We start from the raw sequence: 22,339 nt of genomic DNA on the forward strand, positions 1-22,339 counted from the left end.
CCCCGGTTGCCTGCCGCGCAGGCGCAGAAGCTCCTGTGTGTGAAGCTGCGGCCCGGCGGGCGGGGTGAGTCGGGGCCCAGGCTTTGGGGTCACTGCAACCCAAGTCTTCGCTTGGGCGGCGAGGCCTCCTTGTAGGTGGGCCAGCCTAGAAAGAGAGGTTTCCCACGTGCCCTCGCGTCCACAATCACAGCGGCGCCGGGCGGCCACCGGGCCGGGTCCTGGAGATTGCGGGAAGAGCCGGGGTCGGGGAGGGAACCAGGCCAAGTCCAGTCTTCACGGTGACCCGGGATCTGTTGTCCCCTTCGTGATCTATCCTTGCCCCGAATTCCACTCTGCTAACTTGGGGTGCATCAGTGGCTTCCCGAGGAAGGGAGCCTAACCACGGCTTTCTGGCAACACCGAATATTAGGGGTCGATCCTACCCGAGCCCACTTCTGGTTCCCCGGACTTCCGCAAGTCACTTTTACCCGCATCCAGTTTCAAGTGTCAAATGAGGATGATGAAATGATGACAGTGATGTATGTATCTCAGAGTAGTCGGGAGAAGGTTCTTGAATGTTTTGAGCCCGGGTATCTAAAGGAAGATGTTTACGTTTCCACTCCTCATGCTGGAGAATAGTCGCCCAAAACTTAAACGAATAGCATTTGGACATGGGATGCTTGTAGCCAGCTGAAAAGCAAAATATTAAATATACTAGCTGTACATACTGTGATAGAGAAAATGCAGATGCTAGGTAATGTTTAGGTTAAAAACATTTGAAGCTGATGGTTTGGCAGGTGAAGGCTTTGGCTGTGAAGCCTGATGGTTCAGTCTCTAGGACCCACGTGGTGAAAGAGTTCCTCACCGATGCAAATCGGAACGCGTGCACATCTTCACACACACACACACACACACACACACACACACACACACACGTAAATAGATTTTTTTAAAAAGCTGTAACACTTGATGTTTAGAAAACTTCACGGAAAAAAATAATAGCCAAAACATTTCATAATCAGGCCTGAGGCTTCTGTCATTTGTAGGGTCTGCCAGCAACCTTGGCCCTTGTTTGGCACCTGGAAACTTGGAGTTAGGGAGTGTTCTGATGTAGTAAATGTTCTATGCCCAACGTTATATTTTATGCCAAAATTACCAGTTACCATACAGATCACAGGTTCCAAGTCTCTAATGGGTTTCCCTGAGCTCAGATTCATAGCTGCTTGTTCCTTGTGAGGAGGAGAGTGTGTGCTCACTCACCGGAGAGGGAGAGAGCTTATGGAAGTTATGGAAAAGAGTCCTGGTCCATTCTAATCAGGTTGTAGACTCATTCAAATGCTCTATGAAATGTGCAAGAGTACAACCTACAACTATGTGCTGAATCCTTTGAATCCTTCTGTTGGCCAGGAGAGCCTTGGAGAGTTCCAGACACGACTTTGATAATGGAAAGTTAATGGATGCAGGTTTGTAAATTTAGAGATAGAAAGACCAGCTTTGCCATCTCATTGTGGGGAGAGTTGGAGGTTAAGGAGATTGAAAAGGGTTTGAAATGGCTAAGAAAAGTGCACAGAAGTTGTCCAGAGAGAGGTATGGTGGATAAGGCTAGGCCCAGTGTGCTTTCTTTCAAGACTTTCTGAATACATGAAAAAATGACGACTTTGTGTTCATCTAGAACTGACTTCTGCTGAATGGGTGGTGTAGTGTTTACTTACTTGAAGTTAAATGTGACCATGTGCTTTTCTTTAGTCAGCCAATAATCGCTTCAGGCCAAGCTTTAAGAATCAGCTTTGTATTAGAGCTTTACCCCTTACCCCATTCTGCTGTAGAATCGGAGCATTTGCTGAGATGTGTTAACAAGGACACCTGCATATACCACCCCCAACACACACATGCTTAAAAAAAATCATACAGGGAAAACAGTATTAAAAAAGAATGAAGAACTGTAACAGATGAAGTACAAATAGTGATTAAATCTTCATCCAGAAAACCCCTATAGAATATCCTGGGATTAGATAAGGAAATTAGAATACGTTAGGATAAAAGATACTAGGAAAACTTTTCCTACATATGATAGCGATGTCATGTAGGAGAATTGATTTTTTTTTTTAAACACATGCTTAAGTATTTAGGGATAAATTTTCATTATTTCTACAACTTATTTTCAGATACTTTAAAAAAAAAAATCATATGTAATAGGGCTAGAGAGACGGCACAGTGCTTAAGAGCATGTGCTGCTCTTGAGGAAGACCAGGGCTTGGTTCTCAGCACTCATACTGCGCAGCTTACATTTGCCTGTAACTCCTTGCAGGAGATCTGATGCTTTCTGCCCTCCACCGGTACCTGCATTAACATGCACATACCCGTGGACATACTCACACTTTAAAATTTTTAAAATTGTGTATTTCTATCCAGGTGCACACCCTTAATCTCAGCACTCTGGAGGCAGAGGCAGGCAGATCTGTGAGTTCAGGGCCAGCATGGTCTACAGAATTGAGTTCTAGGACAGCCAAAGCTACACAGAGAAACCCTGTCTTGAAAAACAAACCAACAAACAAACCCCAAAATTGTATGTTTCTTTACTGATATTTAGATAAAACAAATACAGCAAAATGGTAATACATGTGTAATCCAGATAGTGTATGAGTACTCACTCATTATATGGTTCTTTTAACTTTTGTAGATTTTAAAATTTTCATGATGAGAACTTGGAGAGAAAAGATGGCAGCTTAAAAACAGGAATTAATTTTTCTGTCACTAGTCCACTAGGTAGTGCAGCAATTAGGGCTCCTATTAGGTTTACAGTTTCTCTCCCCAGTCCAGTGGGAATCTTCCAGCAGCCCATTCTAAGAAGTAGTACTTATTTCCTTGATGAAAATTTTCCCTCTCAGACATCATGCATGCAGGGGGCATGTCTTAGTGTTGGGCATTTTTTTGTTTTGTTTTGTTTTGTTTTGTTTACTGTGCACTGAGTGGCTTTACAGCTAATATTAGTTAGTACTGAAGGCTGGCAAGCCCAAGGTGCTGGCAGATTTGTCTGTCCTTGCTACAAGCAAGGGTAAGGTAGACCCCAATTTAAAAAAGGTCTAGTTGTCTTGACATTCTTCTTGTTACCTCACATAAATGCCATGTTTTCTCTCTCATCTACTCTTGTTAGGGCTCATCTCCAAGTACTACTACACTGTGGATTAGATTAGATTTCTGTAGAAGGGTTTTCAGACACTTGGCGGGGGAGTGGGGATGGGGTTGGGTGTGGGGTGTGGAGGGGGTAGGGGTGTGTGGTAGTGGTGGTGGTAAAAACAGTCTGTAACAGAGTAGTTGGAGTGGGCTGTTTGTGTATTGTGTGTGCGTGTGCGTGTGTGTGTGTGTGTGCGTGTGTGTGTGTGTGTGTGTGTGGCAGTCCTGGGGTGAGAACCCAAGCTTTCATGCATGCTCCTCTACCATTGAGCTGTACTCTCAGTCCTGTGTATTGGTTTTGAGGTTTATTTTAGCTGATTTGTTTCCCTTTTTCTTCTGTTGAATTATAGACCAATCAAACTTGAATGTGCATTAAATACCTAAAAGTTTAATTTTGAAGATTAAAGTATCGTTATTTTTCTTTAAACTTTTTAGTAAATAACAGATGCGGGTAAAAGATCCCTCAAAAGACTTACCTGAGAAAGGCAAAAGAAATAAAAGACCGTTGCTTCCTCATGACGAAGATTCTTCAGATGACATTGCTGGTAAATTGAGAGGTTGGGGTAAAGAAGGAACAAGAGATGCATTTCAGTCAATAAGTTCAGTACTTTATTTTCACCATTTTCTACGTAAATCTGAGAACTAGCTTGTCTAGTTCCCCTCACAAAACCATTGTTGGTGTTATTATTGGGATTTTGTTTTAAGTTTGAAGTATATTAAAGTTGTCATATTGTTCTTTGTCTTTTCTCATGGCTAGAGCTGTCCTGCAACTTACTTTGTAGCCCAGGCTGGCCCCAAACTCACAGAGATCCTCCTGCCTCCATCTCTCGAGTGCTGGGATTAAAAGCGTGTACCACCACTGCCCAACTAGACTTGTGTTTCCTGAAAATGAACTTGGAATCTTTGTTTTCTATTCTTGTTATTTAATAATTGGAGGAAAGAAAGGAGGTTTTGGCTTTATGTCACCATTTGCAAAGTAGAAGGTTTCCATGTAGAGTTTTTATTTTATTTAAAATATAATACACCAGGCTAAGTATGGTGGTACATGCCCTTAATCCCAACATTTTCAGGAGGTAAAGGCAGGCAGATCTCTGAGTTTGAGGCCAGCCAGAGTTACATTACTGGTTTTTGCTTATTTAATATAAAAAAACTGTGGAAACTGGACTATTACAATTTTATATTCAGGAATATTCATCTAACCTATTTATCATATAAAATTTAGATAATTATATAATTTACAGAAACCTGAAGGAGATTTACTTAAAAACATAAAGAAAAATTATTTATATCTTCCCATGAAATGTTATCTTTAGTCCATGCACTTATTTCGAAGGTCACCAATGATTTCAGCCATACAAATCTGAATGGCAGCGTCAGAACATTTATGTTATCCTGGTCAGAACCCATCCCATGGATTATGGAGATGATGTCTAGAATAGAATGAGTTTTCTCTTTAGAATATTAAATTGTAAAGTTCATACAAAGTGATGACATTTGGTAAGCTGTTGCTCTGGGCTGCCTGGTCATTCATCAGCTTTCCCCAAATGTCCCTTTCTTTCAATGACACGGGTCCTTCCTAGTAGAATTACTCTTTTGTTTTGTTTTTGTTTTGTTTCTTTTTGAGCCATGGTCACTAGCCCTGGCTAGCCTCAAACTAACGGTGTAGCTGAAGCTAAATCGAACATCTGATTTTTATGCTTCCACCTCCCAAGTGCTTGGATTATAGGCTTGTGCCATAATACCTTGTTGTGGGATAGTGGTGCATAAACCTGGGGCCTTGGGCATGCTAGGTAAACATTTGCCTGAACTGGGAGCCTAAGGAAGTAGAACTAGTCCTTTCAGGTCTGTTTTTATGTTTCACCCTTGATGTAAAATTAGGAATTTTAATGTTTTACATATTTCATTGTAATTAAAATACCTAGTGAGGAATGACATTCATGTCTGAATAGAATTAATAACAGCTAGCTGCACAACTAACCTTTCTAGTTAATTAGTAGATGATTGTGGCTTTGTAAATGTAGTTTTGATGTGGATACCTGAGGTAGAGAAATTAAAGTGTCCAGGTATTTGAGGACAATATAAGTATTAACTAGACCCTTAGGAAAAGAATATAATTATTTGTATTTGTGCTTAGTTTAGCCATTTGTCTCTACATACAGTGGAAGCTTTTATAAATGATATTTAGGGACCAGACAAAAAATGTATCATGTGAGACTATTAAGAATTCTGAAGCCAGGCAATGGTGGTACATGCCTTTAATCCCAGCACTCGGGAGGCTGAAGCAGGTGGATCTCTGAGTTCGAAGCCATCCTGGTCTACAGAGGAAGCTCCAGGACAGCCAGACCTACATAGAGAAACCCTGTCTTGAAAAACTAAAAACGAAACAAAACAAAAACCTGTTTCCTGCAAATTATACCACCATTTGTTTTTCTGTATTCTAACGATGATGAAAATAGCAGCATAGCAAAACTAATGTATATAAAAAGATTTTATGTATCTTCAATTTTACTTCTTGGTACTAACAAATGAGCCCAGGGCCTGGTGTATGCTAAGTACCAGCTCTATCTCTGAGCTACACGCCTAGTCTAAATATATGCTTTCTTGCTATCTCTTGCAATACTGGAGAGTGACTGTATGGATACCTCTTTTAAGATAATTTTTATTATTTTTATTTATATGTTTGTGTCACACATATTTATTTGTCTTTGTCAGTGAATGTCATATGTGTATGGGTGCCTGTGAAGGCCAGAAAAAAGTGTGTTCCTTAGAACTGGAATTACAGGATTCTGTGAGCTTCCTGATGTCTGTGCTATGGAAGAGCAGAAACTGCTTAATGAACAGAAAGGACATTCAAAGTGCTTGATACATTATAGCTGTTCAGGAAATAGTCTTCTAAAAATATTTTTTTTGTTTCCTAGACAGGGTCTCACTATGTATCTCTGGCTGTCCTGAATTCATTCTGTAGACCAGGCTACACACCAATTCACAGAGCTCCGCCTCCCTCTGCCTCTAGAGTGCTGGGATTAAAGGCGTGCGCCACATCACCTGACTTAGTAAAATTAATCTTAATTGTATTTCTAGTTTTAAAGTAATTTTAGGTTAACATGAAGGTTTAAAGAAATACATAGAGGTCTCATTTAGCCTTCACTTGTCCTTTCCTAATGTTAACATCTGGCATTGCTATAATACAATTCGAAATTGATGGAACCATCCTTAACTTATTGAGATATCACCAGTTACATACGCATTGTATATGTGTTGGTATGTGTGTGCTTGCAATTTGATTATGTTTGTAGCTTTGTATACATCAGTGAGCCATGCTTATCACCATCCTATTATATGTTACCTATTTATATTCATACCCTGTCCTTATCTGCAGCTCCTAGCAACCACTAATCTCTTCTGTAATTACTCTATTTCAGGAATGTTATCTATGTGCATTTGTGTAATTATATGTCTTTATGAGTTACTTTGTTTTTGAATTTGTCCTTTTTATTTGCTTTCATTTTAATGATGCAGACTTTTGCTTACTGCCCTGGTTTGTTTGCTTGCCTTTTTTTTTTTTTCCGAGACAGGATTTTTCTGTGTAGCTTTGGAGGCTGTCCTGGAATTCACTCTGTAGACCAGGCTGGCCTTGAATCCACAGAGATCTGCCTGCCTCTGCCTCCCTCCTGAGTGCTGGGATTCAAGGTGTGCACCACCACCCAGCTCCTGGTCTGCTTTCTATGTCTTGATAAACACTGTGACTGGAAGCAACTTGAGGAGGAGAGTTCATTTCAGCTTATAGTTTATAATCTGTCATGAAGACAGTCAGAGCAGGACCATGGAAGCAGGAACTGAAGCAGAGGCCACGGAGGAACACTGCGTACTGGCTTGTTCCCTGTGGCTTGCTCAGCTTGCTTTCTTATACAACTCAGGACACCAGCCCAGAGATGGTACTGCCCATGTGGACTGGGCCTTCTCACATCAATCATTAATCAAGAAAATGCCTACAGACTTGCCTACTGGCCAATTGATGGAGACAGTATCTCAATTGAGGTTCTATCTTTCCAGACGACTTCAGCTTGTATCAAGTTAACGAACTAACCAGTACTCTTGCTAATGGTAATGCTTTTGCCCAGCAGAGAAAATGTTTTCATTTTGCCCCATATTATTCAGTAGGTTTAACGTGCCAACACGTCAGTTATGCTGTCAGTGTGAATCATGTGAAGAAGGCAGTAGCTGAGAATCTGTGGTCAGTTTGTTCAGAGTGCTTGAAAGAGAGAAGATTCTGTGATGGACAGCCAGTACTTCCCTCCGATGTTTGGTTGTGCCTCAAGTGTGGTTTTCAGGTAAGGAAGGTGTTATTTATATGTCGGTCTTTTCTTTTTTTTTTTAAAATGCCTACTATGAGTTGGACTTCTGGTGATATAGGCCTTAAAATGGATTCGTTTCATGTTTAGATTGTCATGCCAAGGCAGACTTAGGAATATTTAGAATTAAGTAAATATATGCTATGTTTAGAAGGTAATCATAATAGTGTAGTTCATAAATAGTTTTAAAAGGAATCTAACACGCTTGTTCTCATATCTAGACATGTTTTATCTTTTTTTTTTTCTTAAATTTAGGAAATGGATATAACCTTTTGGATTCCTTTTTCCATTCCTTTTAAACTTTTTTTTTCCATTAATTTACTCTGTGTGTGTCCGCGTGCATACCACAACACATTTGTGGGTGTCAGAGGATGGCGTACTGGAGTTGCTTCTCTGTTTACCCTCATACATGACCCAGGTATCAAATTTAGGTTGTCAGGATGGGCAGCAGGTACCTTTTCTCATTGATCCATCTCACCAGCCCTAATAAAGGAATTTTTCACTGAAATAAAAGTTGTGGAGCATGCCTTTGTTTTTCTTCCTTCTTGGAGCATGCCTTTGATCCCTGTAATTGGGAGGCAGAAGCAGGTGGATCTCTGAGTTTGAAGCCAGCCTGGTCTACAGGGCTGGTTATAGGACAACCAGGGCTACACTGAGAAACCCTATCTCAAAGATAGATAGATAGATAGATAGATAGATAGATAGATAGATAGATAGATAAAATAATTAAATACAGAAATTACGTCACTTCAGAGGTAGTGATTAATGCACAAGAAAGAAGCTCTCAAAATCAAGCCTATTTTCTTTACTGTGCTATCTCCAGCTTCCTGGCTTCAGAGTCCAGGGATGCTTCAGACATTATGTGTCACACAGCAATCTCCAAGCTCGTATGGAAGGAAGGAACAGCACAGCATAGCCCTTTCTTTTTGCAGATAGACGACCCTTTCCTAGACTCTTCCTCCCATGTAATACTTATTCCCTTTCTTATCTAGTGAGGGATTCCACCACCTTGGCCCTGTTTCCATGTTCGGTGGGCTTGAGGTGGAGGACTGGGAAATATATGTTTGGGGTGGGCACCCCTGGGTTAGCAGGATGCTCAGTGTCCCATAGTATATAATATCCAGGACGGCAAATGGTATGCATTCCTAAATGACAGAGAAATCAATCACCTGTATTATATAATGAACAGTAAGTTATTTACTTTACAAGTAATGAAATTTGGTAAAAATTTGTTAGTCTTTGAAACTGTTCCCTCTTGCTTGAAACTCAAACTCCTTAAGTACACTTTAAGATTTGATCAATTTGAAAGAAACTTATGTGTGAATCATACACATAACATGTTGTTCGTCGTCAGGGCTGTGGTAAAAATTCAGAAAGCCAGCATTCACTGAGACACTTCAAGAGCTCTGGGCCCGAGTCCCACTGTGTTACTGTCAGCCTGAGCACGTGGACCATATGGTAAGTGAGCTGTTGCCGGGACTTTATCTGCTGAAGATACTGACTGAGCTTTATGTAATATCAATGTATACATTTTTCTCTTGTACACAATCTGTGGGATAATTTAAGAAAAATAATTTTACCAATGGATATAAAGATTAAATTAAAAAAAAAATCCTACTTTCATATTTTCTTTGTACCATAAGAAGACCTCTGTCTTATTTAATTCTCTAAGCTCAGGTGGTTCAGGGATTCTCTAACCCACACAGTGATGGTTTTAAAATATTATTGGAGCCAAGTATGGTGTTCTACAACTGTAATCACAGCACTGGGGAAAAACAGGCAGGTGATTGTGAGTTCCAGATCAGCCTGTGCTCTATAGCTAGACCTGTCTCAGAAAGACCAAAAACTGGGGCCAGAGAAATGGTTCAGAGGTTAAGAGTGTGTGTGACAGGGCTGAAGAGGTGGTTCAGCAGTTCAGAGCCCTGCTGTTCTTCCGGAGCACTCAGGTACAATTCCCAGCACCCACAATGGTCTGTAACTCCTGTCCCAGGGATCGGCTGTTCTCTTCTGGCCTCTGTGGGTACTGCATGCACATGGTGCACAGACATATATTCAGACAAATACTCACACACACAAAATAAAAATAAGTAAGACTTAAAACAAAAACAAAAACAAAAACCAGGCATGATGATGTCCCAGCATTTGGGAGGCAGAGACAGGTGGATCTCTGTGAGTTGCAGGCTAGCCCAATCTACATTGAAAGTTCTAGGACAGCAAATGCTTTATAGAGAGACCCTACCTTTCTTTGTTGTTGTTGTTTTGTCTTGTTTTTTGAGACAGGGTTTATCTACTTCTCCAGAGACCCCACCAACACATGCACTCGCATACATACACAAGAATTGGGTACATGTATAAGTTGGGCTATATAACTGCTCTGCCTGAAGCCTTGTGACATTCTATGGCATTTAAGACAAACTGCAGAATTTGAACAGTGAGGATTTGTGTGAACTGTCTCTTGCTTATTTGCCCATCTTCTCCTTTGAGTTCCCTGTTTCTGTGCAATTTAAAGACAGAATTGTTAAGTGCATACTTTATATGTAATTATTGAAGGTGCTTCATAACATTGGCTTGCATTTTATCTTTTTCAGGTGTTATGAATGTAACGAAAAATTATTGACACAGTGTAACAAGAAGGTTTTGGCTCAGATAGTTGACTTTCTCCAGAAACATGTTTCTAAAACACAAACAGGTAACTTAAGCAGTTTGAATTAAAATATGGTTCACAATTTGCATAAAGAGTTCATAAAGAATACCATTGACCTTCCACACTCAGGAAGCAGAGGCAGGCAGATCTCTGTCCATTTGAGACTATCTTGGTCTACATAGGGTGTTCTAGGCCATCCAGGGTTATGTATTGAGAACCTACCTCAAATACAAAACAAATCACATCTTTGATGTCACTAGACTTCCCTCAGTCTGTAATTTGAGTGAAATTGCTGTCACACCTTCTTAGCCAGCAGTCCCATCATACGATCATGTAAGGTGTGTATATTTCTAATATGAGAAAGAGATGTGTGTAGCTGGCATAAGCTGTAAAATGTGAGAGTCCTAGTTTAAATTTAGTCTCCTATACTATCAGCTGTGGGTGTCTACTCCTTGGTTTCCTTATGATCAAATTGGGATAAGAATTCTATTTTGAGGAGTGTTGTGAAGCCTGACAGTAATACTTGGTGAAGATTTAAGAATGTTTGTGAACATACTGGACTCATTCCTGACACACATTTGTGGAACTGCTGTCTGTATTGTGTATTGCATCATTGCAGTGCTGTTCTGATCCTAGCTACTCAGATACAGGCTGGACTTCACTATTGAGGGACCAAGTTGCCTACCAGTCTGCTGCTTACTGGCTCCAACTTTTAAATTTTCAAGGATTTACATTTATTTGGGCCTGTGAGATGGCTCAGTGGGTAAAGATGCTTTCTGCCAAGGCTGATACTTTTGAGTTCAATCCCTGGGACCCACATGGAAGGAGGAGAGTCAGTGTGAGTGAGTATACATTCCAGGACACATGTGTGGAGCCCAGAGGACTACCTGTGAGAACTGGTTCTTCCTTTTCACCATGTGGGTTCTGGGGACCAGACTTATGTCATCATGCTTGGCAGCATGTTCGCATACCCGCTGAGCTACCTTGTTTGCCTTTGAGATGCCTTTGAAGAAATGAACTGCCAGCAACTGAAAGGTTTTTTAAAAATATAGTTATGATGAAAGTGCTAGGTTTGATTCCAGGGCCTTGTGCAGGGTAGGGAAACATCCTACCACTAAGCTACATCCTCAGCCCTTTAGTTGTTGTACAGGACAAAACAAAGAAGACCCCATAGTTTTCAGTTGAATTCCGGTGTGTAGTTGTCTTTGTTAGCTACCTACCACTCTAAAGAGGCAGTTGTGGAGAAGCCAGAGGAGGAGGGCTTCCGGCAGCAAAGGGAATCATTGATTTTATTACTTCTCTGTTGAACTTAGTCAACAAGCATTTGCAGGATTCCTACTTTGTCTCAGGTATGCCAGTCATGGCTCCATTTCTTCTAAGACAGGGACCCAGGGAGATGTGGTGAAAGACCTTGGGTTTTCAGCATTGCCTGCCTACTGTCTCTTGAGAACTGCACATTGCATTTGCTTTGTTGCCGGTAAGGACACATGCAGTCAGTTGACGCTAACGGTGATGGGGAAACTATTTTTCTACATTTCTTACCTTAGGTTCCCTAAGGCTAAGAATAAAGCCAGTGTAATAGCCATTCGGTTGTTCAGATTTCTTGAATACTTAATTTCAGGAAGAATATTAGGAAGGAGTATGTTAGTTTTTCATTGCTGTGACAAAAACCAGAGAGAAACAACTTATGGGAAGGATTTATTTTGCATCCTTATTGTCTTACAGTGTCAGATATTTCTGTCTATGATCAGCCTCCTCCATTGCTCTGGACCTCTGTTGGTTCAAAACATCATTGTAAGTTTTTTTCCCCCCAGACAGGGTTTCTCTGTGTAGTTTTGGCTGTCTTGGAACTCACTCTGTAGAACAGACTGGTCTTGAACTAACAGAGATCTGCCTGCCTCTGCCTCCCAAGTGCTGGGATTAAAGGTGTGTGCCACCATCGCCTGGCTGTTTTTTTGTTTTTTTGAGTCAGAACATTGTTGTAGCATGAGTGTGTGCCACAGCAAAGTTGTCCACCTCATGATGACTGGGAAGCAGAAAGAAAGAGGGAGTGAATTAGGAAGGGGCCAGGGCAAAATACAGCCCCCAAGGACATGTCCACAGTGACCTACTTCCTCCCCTACTAAAGTTTCTGTTACTAAGGACATCCCAAATAGCAACACCAACTGGCGTGCAAGCCAAGTGCATGAGAGATCAGTGAGAGTTCCATATTTGGATTAGTTACTTTTCTAATGCCATGACCAAAATCAACTTAGGGAAGAAAGAGTTGATCTTGGCTTATGGTTTCAGAGGCATTAAGATTAAGAGTCCATTACAGGGGAGGAAGCATCAAAGCAAGTGGCGAGATCAGAAACCAGAGGTCACATCTTCAACTACAGACACAAAGTAGAGAGTGAACTGGAAGTGGGGCCCTGCTGTGATCTCTCAAAGCCCGCCCCCTCATTCTTCCTCCAATGAGGCTGCATCGCTTCTGCGGTGCCAACCGCTGGAGACCAAGTGTTCACGTATCTGGGTGCGACATTCTCCTTCAAACCACTGAGGTATTCAGACCATAACAGAATGAGTCAGGGGCCTGGCATTCAGATGTCATCAGTCACCAGCTGTGTGACCTCTGGTGCTTATTGTAGCCTCGTTTTTTTTCCTTAGCACGTGGTTGTTTTTTCCTGGTCTACTTTAGAGACTGATGGGTAGTGAATCTATTCCTTAGGGTAGTGAGGGACTGGAGGAATGCTCAGCAGTTAAGAGCACTCACTCACTGCTTCTGCAGAGGAACTGGGTTTGATTCCTAGGACCTATATGGCAGCTCACAACTGTCTTGTTACTCTAGTTCCAGGAGGTCTGATGCCTTCTTTTGGCCTCTGTAGGCACTGGACTCATGTGGTGCACATACATGAAGCAAAGCACTTATAGATAAAGAAGATAACAAGACTTTACGGGGAGTTCTAATTGTTGTTTGGAGCCCTCCAGGTACTCATAAGCAGGCGTGTTCACTTGAAAAGGAAAGCAGTAATGGATGATCTTGGTTTTTTAGCAGATCTCTCAAAGGATAAATCATGGCCAGATGGAGATAAAAGAAATCACTTCAGGTGGTGGGAGAGTAATCCTTAGTTGGGTTTGAGGAGCCTTGAGTAGCACCTAGGAAATGGGACTTCAAGTTTGAGAGTAAGGGGACTTTCACAATGAGATAGTTTTGAATTCATGGTTTCCAAAAGTTCCAGCTACAGTATTTCTCAGGCAGATTCAGTTTTGAATAAGATCCCATGGCATGTTGGAAGAAATCTGTCATACTCTGGTATGACATTTCAATGTATTTTTAAAAAGTACTTTGGAAATAAGATATGAGAATTGCTGTCAAGGAAGAATTTGGAAGACTAGTACCTCTGATCTGAAGTTATTAAATAATAATTGTGAAGCCTCTATACAGATAAAATGCCACATACCATAATTCAAAGGGATATGTGCTTGGGTAGGGGGGAAAGAATGCTTGGGTAAGAAAACAAAGAAGAAAATTTTGAGATTGTATATTAATTACAACATTTCTCCATTTTCCTCTCCCCAAACCCCTCCCTGCTCTCCTTCAAATTCATGGCCACTTTTCATAAGTTGTTATTAAATGCATATGTATTTGTATCTAGAGTATGTATTCCCAATTATAACTTTTTGAGTCTATATAATGTTACTTGTATTGTTTTCAGGGCTGACCATTTGTCACTGAACAACCAGTTAGTGTGCGCTTCCCTAGGGAGGGCCTCCTCCGCTGTTCCCGGATTTCCTCAGTTGCCTGTCATTCTTTGTGTAGGAAAGAATGACATTAAAAATTCTTATGATTTTACACTCCATAAGCACACTTTAAGTTATGCAGGTTCTCCTTTCTAACACTTTTAATGTTACTTATAGAAAACCTAGGCTAGTTTCTCATTGCCCTCTTTGGGTCTCAAAATTTCGATGTCACTGCCCCTTTGTATTTTTAAAAAATGCTTGAGGCTTAAGGAGCTTTGGTTATGTGGCTTTGTCTGTCAGTCTTTGTTAGAAGTGAAACTAAAAAGTTTGACTGTTCACTGAGAAATATAAGTAATTCCATGACAGTTAACATAAATACTGTTTTTTAGGAATGATAATACTTTTCAAAATTGAATGAGTAGCATTGTTTACACTTTTGGGGGGTGGGTTGGAGACAGAGTTTCTCAGAGTAGCCTTGGCTGTCCTGGAACTCGCTCTGAAGACCAGGCTGGCCTCGAACTCAGAGATCCACCTGCCCCTGCCTCCCCAGTGCTGGAATTAAAGGCGTGCGCCACCATCACCCAGCAAAAATAGCTGCATTGTCGTCATATTTGCTTCTGTATCAGAAGTGCATCCAGCACAGGTCCAGGTATTAGACTGTCTCTGCAAGGGCTCACACAGGGACATGGACACGCAGAAAAACTGGGACTGGGTGGTCTAGGCTCTCTGATGGAGAAGCCCAGCAGCCTGGAAGCTCAGTGTATTTACTGAAGAGAGAGGAAGGGTTCTAGCATCCAGTTGAACAGGGAGGAAGGGTTATGTATGGACAGCTGACTCAAGGAGACAAGGTTGATAATATAGAGCTGGATCAAGGACATAGGTTTAACTAGTGGGAGAAGCAGTCTGTGGGGGAGCAGGCTTCAAGCTGTAAACATGGGGTTGGGGCTATGGTGGGACATTTTGTGCACACACTGTCAACATTCACACACAAACCCCTGAAGAAGGTTTTGCTAATTTGACTCTCACCTAGGGAAGGCTTTACCACTCCCATGGGGCTGAGGCACTGAGTCCTTGACATGGCCATGCCCATATCAACAACACAAATTCACTTAGGACCCCACGGGCTCAGTGCTTCCTCTACTGCCCACAGGTTTACAATGACGAGGGAATGAAAGGAGCATCTTAGACTTATGAAAGGACTTTTGGTTTTAGGGACCTCAGGCTTCCAAGGAGGAAGGAGGGTGTCTTCAGGCATATTGAAGAACTTCTGACTAATCTGTTTCTGTCTTCAGCTTTACTTACCTGTTGAGGCTCAACCGAATGACTACTTCAACATTCTTACTCTGTTTCCCCCACCCTTGTCTTTCTCTGAGTTACAGTGTCTGTGTAGTCGTGTTAGACTGTGATAGCAAGCACACTGCACTTGGTGTTTAGAGAGAGAGAGAGTTCTCTCCTAAATCCATAGTCTTTGAGGAGAAGACCCTAGTTGACATTTTTGTCTGCCTCTGATATGGCTAGGCAGTAGTACCTGCTGAATTAAACTGAAATTGAATGTAAACATTTGTTTCTGAGGAAATGACAGAAAACCTTTGTTATTTCCATCTTCCCCAAACCCCGAATATTAGTATCAAAATTATTTTACTTACCAACATTTTATGTTTGAGTTTCTGCTTTATGCAAGATGCTACGTATGATGCACTAGATGTTCAAGGCAAAACAGTGAATGGAAGTAACCTACTTGCCAGTTACTGTCGTTGCCAATCTGTTGGTATTACAAGGGATGTAAAGACATCACACTTCTTGTGTGCTTGGTTAGGTGGTGCTATGATGCAGGAAGTACAGTGGGCTGATGGTATCTAACCTCGACTAAAAGATCCATGAATATTTATTTAAAATAGCTTTCTAAGCCAAGATTGGATAATTACAGTGTGGCAAAAAGAGAAAAGATATATGTGTGAGGGAGAAGAAACAGGTTATTGAGGGTTCCTAAAGAGCAGGAAGGATGGGTTTGGTGGTGCTGATGGCGGTGGGTGGGAGGTGAGGATCAAATAGGAGCAGATGTTTAAGGACTTCCTACTTTTGATTTGTCCTTAGGACTGTGAAGAACCTGTGAAGTTTTCAGTCGAGAAGCGAATGGTCACTGTTGTATTTTAGACAGGATATTTGACTTGTAATATAAGACAGATAGAAATGGATATTCCAGCTGTTATCAGTGACATTTATCATATGACTGAATAAGTACATGTTTCTAAGGCTGATGATTAACTAGGAATTAAACTTTGAGAATAGGCGAATTAATTACTATTCACTTTGAAACTAGAGGAATTGTGCAAACAGTTTTTCTTAAAACTTCTTTCAGCTGTAGAAATGGGCAAATTAGCATTACTACTACATGACTGGTTTAGGTAATTGCATTAAGCAGTTGAGATGAGTCCAGTGCAGGTTCCCAGAAGAATGCTTACAGCTGTGTAGATTTCACATCTGCTGTTAGAGTGTGTGTGTGTGTGTGTGTGTGTGTGTGTGTGTACGAGCTCACCCTTGTGATGTGCATAATGAAAATGTCATATACAACACAAGATTGAAAAATTGGCAAAAAATATCCTTGCAAGATCCAACTAGAAAGATGTTAAAAAGTAGACCAAAGACCTGGAAAGAGTAGAAGAATGGATAAAGTTGGCAGAGCCTGCAGGGGGGGAGAACAAAGCGCAGAGGGCTTTTAGGGTCATGAAACTTCCCATATGATAAGGTGACTATCTGTCATTATGTATTTGTCCAGCTGAAAGGGACATACACCACCGAGAGGAAACTTAATGTAAACTATGGACGCTGGATGATAATGAAGTGTCAATGCAGGTTTATCATGCCTAACAAATGAACCATTCCGGTGGTGGATGTGGATAATGGAGAGGTTTTGAATGTGTGGGGATGGGGGTGTGGCTCCATTTTGCTTTGAACCTAATATTTGCTGAGGTTTTTTGTTTTTTGTTTTTTGTTTTTTTTAAACTGACTCATGCACTCTGAAAGATTCATTAAGCTGTACTACTTCAGCAGGCTTGTATAACTAGAGTATTATACAAATACCAAACACAGGAATTCTTAATGGAATACTGATGAATATTGGTTTGCTTTTTGTGAAAGTTCCATGCTCTTTCTACAGAAACTTAGCTCAAAATATCAGTACTAGCAGGATGCTATTTTTATTAGGACTAAAGAAAATAAAGTATATACAGTTGAGTTCACTATGCTAATATTTCTTGGGGCTTCAAAGACCTGAAGTATGTTTGTTTTAGAAAGTGTTTTTATGTCTTCCCCCACCGATATATAAAACAGTATTAAATGGCTTGATTAGGTTCTGAAGCCGAGGATTAAAATACTGTGACCTTTATAATAAAAATTAGAAAGTGGTTTAATGCCTTTTAAAAAGTTAAGTACAGTTTCTTCAGCCGTAAAGTGAGAGTCCTCTTATTTGCATTTCACAAGCTGAACCCTAGCTCATTCCCTGCCACTGCAGAGTCCTGGGAGGCAGAGGCTTACTGTGTTCATGGTCTGATTTCATTCGCAAGCCAAGGCAGAGGACAGTACAGCTGCTGGCTGGTAGTGCATGTAAATTCTGCTTTCTAAGATGTGCTGAAGACACATCCTTACCATAAAGGCCTGTACTTGGAATCTCTGTGAGGCAGCCACGCCCGTCTCTGTGTGCTTGTGTGGAATTTTGTTGAGCCTGCATGTGCCAGGTTGGTGGAGGCCCTCTGTGCTGAGCATCAAGTCAACCTAATGAAATGTCTTGGGGTTACTATTGCTGTGATAAAACACCATGCCCAGAAGCAACCAGGAGGGAAAAGGGCTGATTTCACCCACAGTTCCGTATCAGAAGCAGCGAGGACAGTAACCTGGAGGCAAGAGCTGATTCAGAGGCCATGGAGGGGTGCTGCTTACTGCCTTGCTCAGCAGGCTTTCTTTATAGAGTCCAGGACTACTAGCGCAGGGGTGGCCCCACCCACAAGGGACAGGGTCCTCCCATATCAATCCCTGAGCAAATGCCCTACAGGCTTGCCTGCAGCCCTGTCTTATGGAGGCATTTTCTCAATTGAGGCTCCTTCCTCAGATGACTCTAACTTATGTCAAATTGACATAAATACTAGCCATCATAACTGACCCTTTATCAACTTGACTCCCAACGATGTTAAGCCACATCGTTTCCTTTCTTTTTCATCCCCAAGATCACACATTAATATTGACATTACAACATAGAGCATTTTACATACTTGAAAGTCCCACATTCTTTAAACATTCCAACACTTAAAATCAGCCTCTTAAAATCCATAGTCTCCCAACTTTGGGCCGCTATAAATTAAAAGAATAACTTAAACATGTTCTCATTTCAAGAGGGAAGAACCAGGGCACAGTCACAATCTGAACAAACAAAACCAAACTCCAACTGTAAATAACTCAGTATCCACTATCTGGACTTCACTCATGACCTTCTGGGCCCCTCAAAAGGGTCACTTGGCTGGCTCTGCCCTCTGCAGCACAGTTCTAAGCTCCAGCTGGCTCCACTCCACTGCTTCTGCTGTTCTTGGTGGTCATCCCAGGGTACTGGCATCTCAAAAATCCGGGGTCTTCTGCTGCAACTGGGCTCCATTTTCACCAGCCTCTCATAGGTTTTCTTGATGGTGCCAAGCCTCAGCTTCTTTGCATGACCTCTTCAATCTTGGACGTTTAACTGACACTGAGGCTGCACTTTCACTCATAGCCTCTCCTGGCCTCTCGAAGTGCTAAGCTTCAGCTGCTCTCCATGACCCCTTCACACCTTCAAAACCAGTACCACCTGGCAGACTAGCTCCATCTGACCAGCATCTATTTTCCCAACAAAACAAGAGTTTTACTTTAGTGGTTCTGGACTCTTGTTAGTCACAGCTGATCCTTCAGTTCCAGTTAATCAGATTCTCAACTCAAAATGGCAAACAGCCCCAATAGTCTTTAAGGGACTCAGACTTACTTGAAACTTCACACGCCAGGCCTCCATTGTCTACACTGCTTTCAATGCTTTTATCTCCCAAGCTCCTACAGAACAGCCCACTGAGCTCTCAACACTCAATGGCTTTCCTAGTCCAAATTTCTGAAGTCCTTCTACAATCCTTCCCAAAACAACATGGCTAGGTCTGTCATAGCCATACCTCGTGATTCTGGTACCAATTTGTCTTAGGGTTGCTCTTGCTGTGTTCATCATCAAAAGTAGTGAGGGCCAGGTGGTGGTGGCGCATGCCTACTGTAATCCCAGCACTCGGGAGGCAGAGGCAGGTGGATCTCTGTGAGTTCGAGGCCAGCCTGGTCTACAGAGCTAGTCCAGGACAGGCTCCAAAGCTACAGAGAAACCCTGTCTGGAAAAACAAAACAAAACAAAAAAAAAGTAGTGAGGGCAGGATCCTGGAGGCAGGAGCTGATGCAGAGGCCATGGAGGGGTGCTGCTTACTGGCTTGCTCCGCCTGGCTTGCTCAGACTGCTCTTTGTGTATGTAGACTACAGAGTTATTACAAGAGCCATAAGACAGCCAGGACTACACAGAGAAACCTGTCTTGAAGGAAAAAAAGGTGAAGGTTTGTTTGCTGGGTGGTGGCAGCACATGCCTTTAATCCTAGTACTCAGGAGGCAGAGGCAGGTGGATCTCTGTGAGTTCGAGGCCAGCCTGATGCACAGTTAGTTCCAGGACAGCCAGGGCTAGTACACAGAGAAACCCTGTCTCGGAAAATGTTTTTAAAATAAGCCATAAGAAGTGTAGCTAGAAGGAGGCTTGGGGTCATGTACAAGTGTAGTGGTTCAGTACCAGCACAGTAACCAAAACAAGCAAACAAATGACAAGCTAGAATGCCCAAAGTCAGTTCTTTGTATTCTCATTCTACATAATTCTGTTAGTGTGAAAGAATAGATGATGATATTGTAGAAAGATGCTTTAAAATAAAATAACCTTGAAATCCTGGACTTAACCTTTCTAATGGTGGGTACCAATTTTTTTTTGTTGTTGTTGTTGTTGTAGGTGAAATGAGGTAAAAATAATGAACAGAAATAAAAAAAATTTGTATGCTCTCTTTAAATTTTTTTGGTAGCAGCTTTGCCCTTTTCATTCTAACACATTCCAAAAAAAATTCTTGGAGTTCAGTCTTTAGGGTATTTGGTTGTGTTTCTCAAGGAGGTGGAGGGGTTATGGTATGGCTTATTTTCTAGCATGCTTGCCTAGATTTGCCTAGGGTTCAGGCCCCAATAGCACATAAAGAGCAGAAACACACGTACATTTAGGTATAAAATATTTGACTAATTGAGACACCCCCCTGCTTTAAACTAGACTCTTAGCTCTCAGCAGATAGCTCATTAGTGAATAGATGTACAAAATGTATACTTAGGTCCTGAAAGTTATACTGGTACATAAATTCAAGGCTTTATGTACCAGCTCTATACTTTCTGGATACAAACCATAAGGGTTCTATATAAATATAAATAGTGGTTCATATCATAGCTGGCACACTGTGGGCATTCCATAAACTGAATGGATTTAAATTGTTCTGTATTCTAAAGCCTTCCCTATTACTTTAAATAAAAAAGTAGCTTTCAGAAAATGCTATGTTTTTCTGGTTAAATTAGCTGATGTATTTAATGCACAAGGCTAATAGCCTTGTTAATCTTGGATATTTTCTCATAGACTTACTGTAAAAGTGAACAGACCCTTGCCACTTGTGTGAAGCGGCTATTTAACCATGAAATCAACTGTGTTTATCGCTGCTGCCCTGTGGGCATGTTCTTTCTGGCAGCTCTGTCCATATTTGGTGGCTGTGCATGGAGAGCCAGGTGGTGCTGCAGAGCATCGCACAGTGAAGCGTGGATATCTCCAGACTCGACATTTGTCGTTCCTTACTGCTGAAGGGAAGGGGGAAAATCTGTTTTTCCATATGTTTATGCTTTTTTTCTTGCCTGCAGTTTTGTCCAGATGGTCTTATGAACATTGTTTACTTCGGGATGTCATCCCAGATGTTTTAAAAAGTGATGGATGAATGAAGTACAGAGATACATAAACTATATATAAAAAATTAATATTATTTATTTCTAGGACTATTTTTCCAAGTGGATTTGTGTATTATTTAATCTATGTGTAGTTACTTTCTGTAGCTTATTTCTCCCAACCATTGTTTTTTTGTGTGAAAAATTAAAAGAACAGGTCTGGAATGTAGTTCAGTTGATAGAGTGGTTGACTAGGATGTAAGAGTCCTGGGTTCAGTCCCCAACACTTAGTAAAACCTGGCATGTTGATAATCCTGAACACTGGAGGGGGAAGCAGGAGGTTTACACCCAGGTATGCTCCATGAGCCCTTGTCTCAGATATGCTACATATCAGAACAGCACTTACTATGGATGTTAAAGGAAGGAAAGTCTTTTGAGAATTCATTTGTTCAGAGTGGCATACACCCAAATCTGTAAGAATCTTAGCGGTTGATGGGGATTTAGGTTGTAAAGTGATGGATTTATAATTGGAATGTTACTGTTATGTCCCTGAGCAGATCACTTAACCTGTCTGAGACAGTGCTGGGATTAAAGGCATGTGCCACCACACCTGACATACATTTTCTTTAGTGGCCTAGCCACTTATAAGGAGCCATTGCTTTTGTAAATGGTCCCTCACCTGGGATCTTGTAGGAAACACTAAAAAAAAAAAATGGATCCCCAAAACACCATTGACAGTAAAACAACCATGGGACATGGCAATAGGATTAACTGGGAAACAGGGGGATAGGACAAAAACAGAGACATGAAAATGTCACAATGAAACCCTTTATTATGTATTAAATAAAATTAGTATATGTGATAAAAGAAACAGAAATCCACTATCAGTGAATATCCACAGGCTGAGACAGCAACCCTAGTAGAAACGTAGCCTTTTATGCCTGATGAATTCCTAAAATGAAGGACTTGGGTATCTGTGTTCTGGGAGTCTTGGAAACATGGCCTACTGTGGGTATATCAAGGGATGACTATAAACGTTTTGTTTGTTTTTAAGACAGGGTTTTATATATCCCAGGTTGGTCTCAAACTCACTGTGTAGTTGAGGATGGCCTTCAATTTCTGATTTTTCCGCTTCCACATTCCACATGCTGGGATTACATGCATATGCCACCAGCCTGGTGCTCTGTGGTATAGGAAAGGAACCTAGGGCTTCTTGTATGCTGGGCAGACAATCTATGAAGTAAGCTACATTTACAGTGCCCTGTATGATGATTTTGAATCTCAGTAATCTATTACATAGATATGATCAACATGTCAGTTTTAAATGTTAGGAATTGTTCTTTATTCTTACATTGTCATTGAACACAAACTAATAACGTAGTTTCCAGCTGGGCATGGTGTTACAGCACTAGGGAGGCTGAGGCAAGTTCAAAACCACCTCATCTACATAGCAAGTTCTAGGTCAACCACAGCTATATAG

At 41.3% G+C, this 22,339-nt stretch overlaps 1 protein-coding gene across 3 annotated transcripts in view; it reads left to right on the top strand.

Moving 5' to 3' along the window:
* Usp45 (ubiquitin specific peptidase 45) overlaps positions 1-22,339 on the top strand; it is a 62,414-nt gene continuing 40,075 nt past the window's right edge. Inside the window, exons 1-5 of one of the 3 annotated variants that reach the window (XM_036179910.1) lie at positions 1-64; positions 3,589-3,698; positions 7,312-7,484; positions 8,860-8,963; positions 10,094-10,194. In XM_036179910.1, the coding sequence (XP_036035803.1) occupies positions 3,599-3,698; positions 7,312-7,484; positions 8,860-8,963; positions 10,094-10,194 (478 nt within the window). In that variant the 5' untranslated portion in view covers positions 1-64; positions 3,589-3,598. The other 2 variants (XM_036179911.1, XM_036179912.1) reach the window with 2 other exon arrangements.

Source organism: Onychomys torridus, chromosome 2 (assembly GCF_903995425.1).
Source record: "Onychomys torridus chromosome 2, mOncTor1.1, whole genome shotgun sequence".
Lineage (NCBI taxonomy): Eukaryota > Metazoa > Chordata > Mammalia > Rodentia > Cricetidae > Onychomys > Onychomys torridus.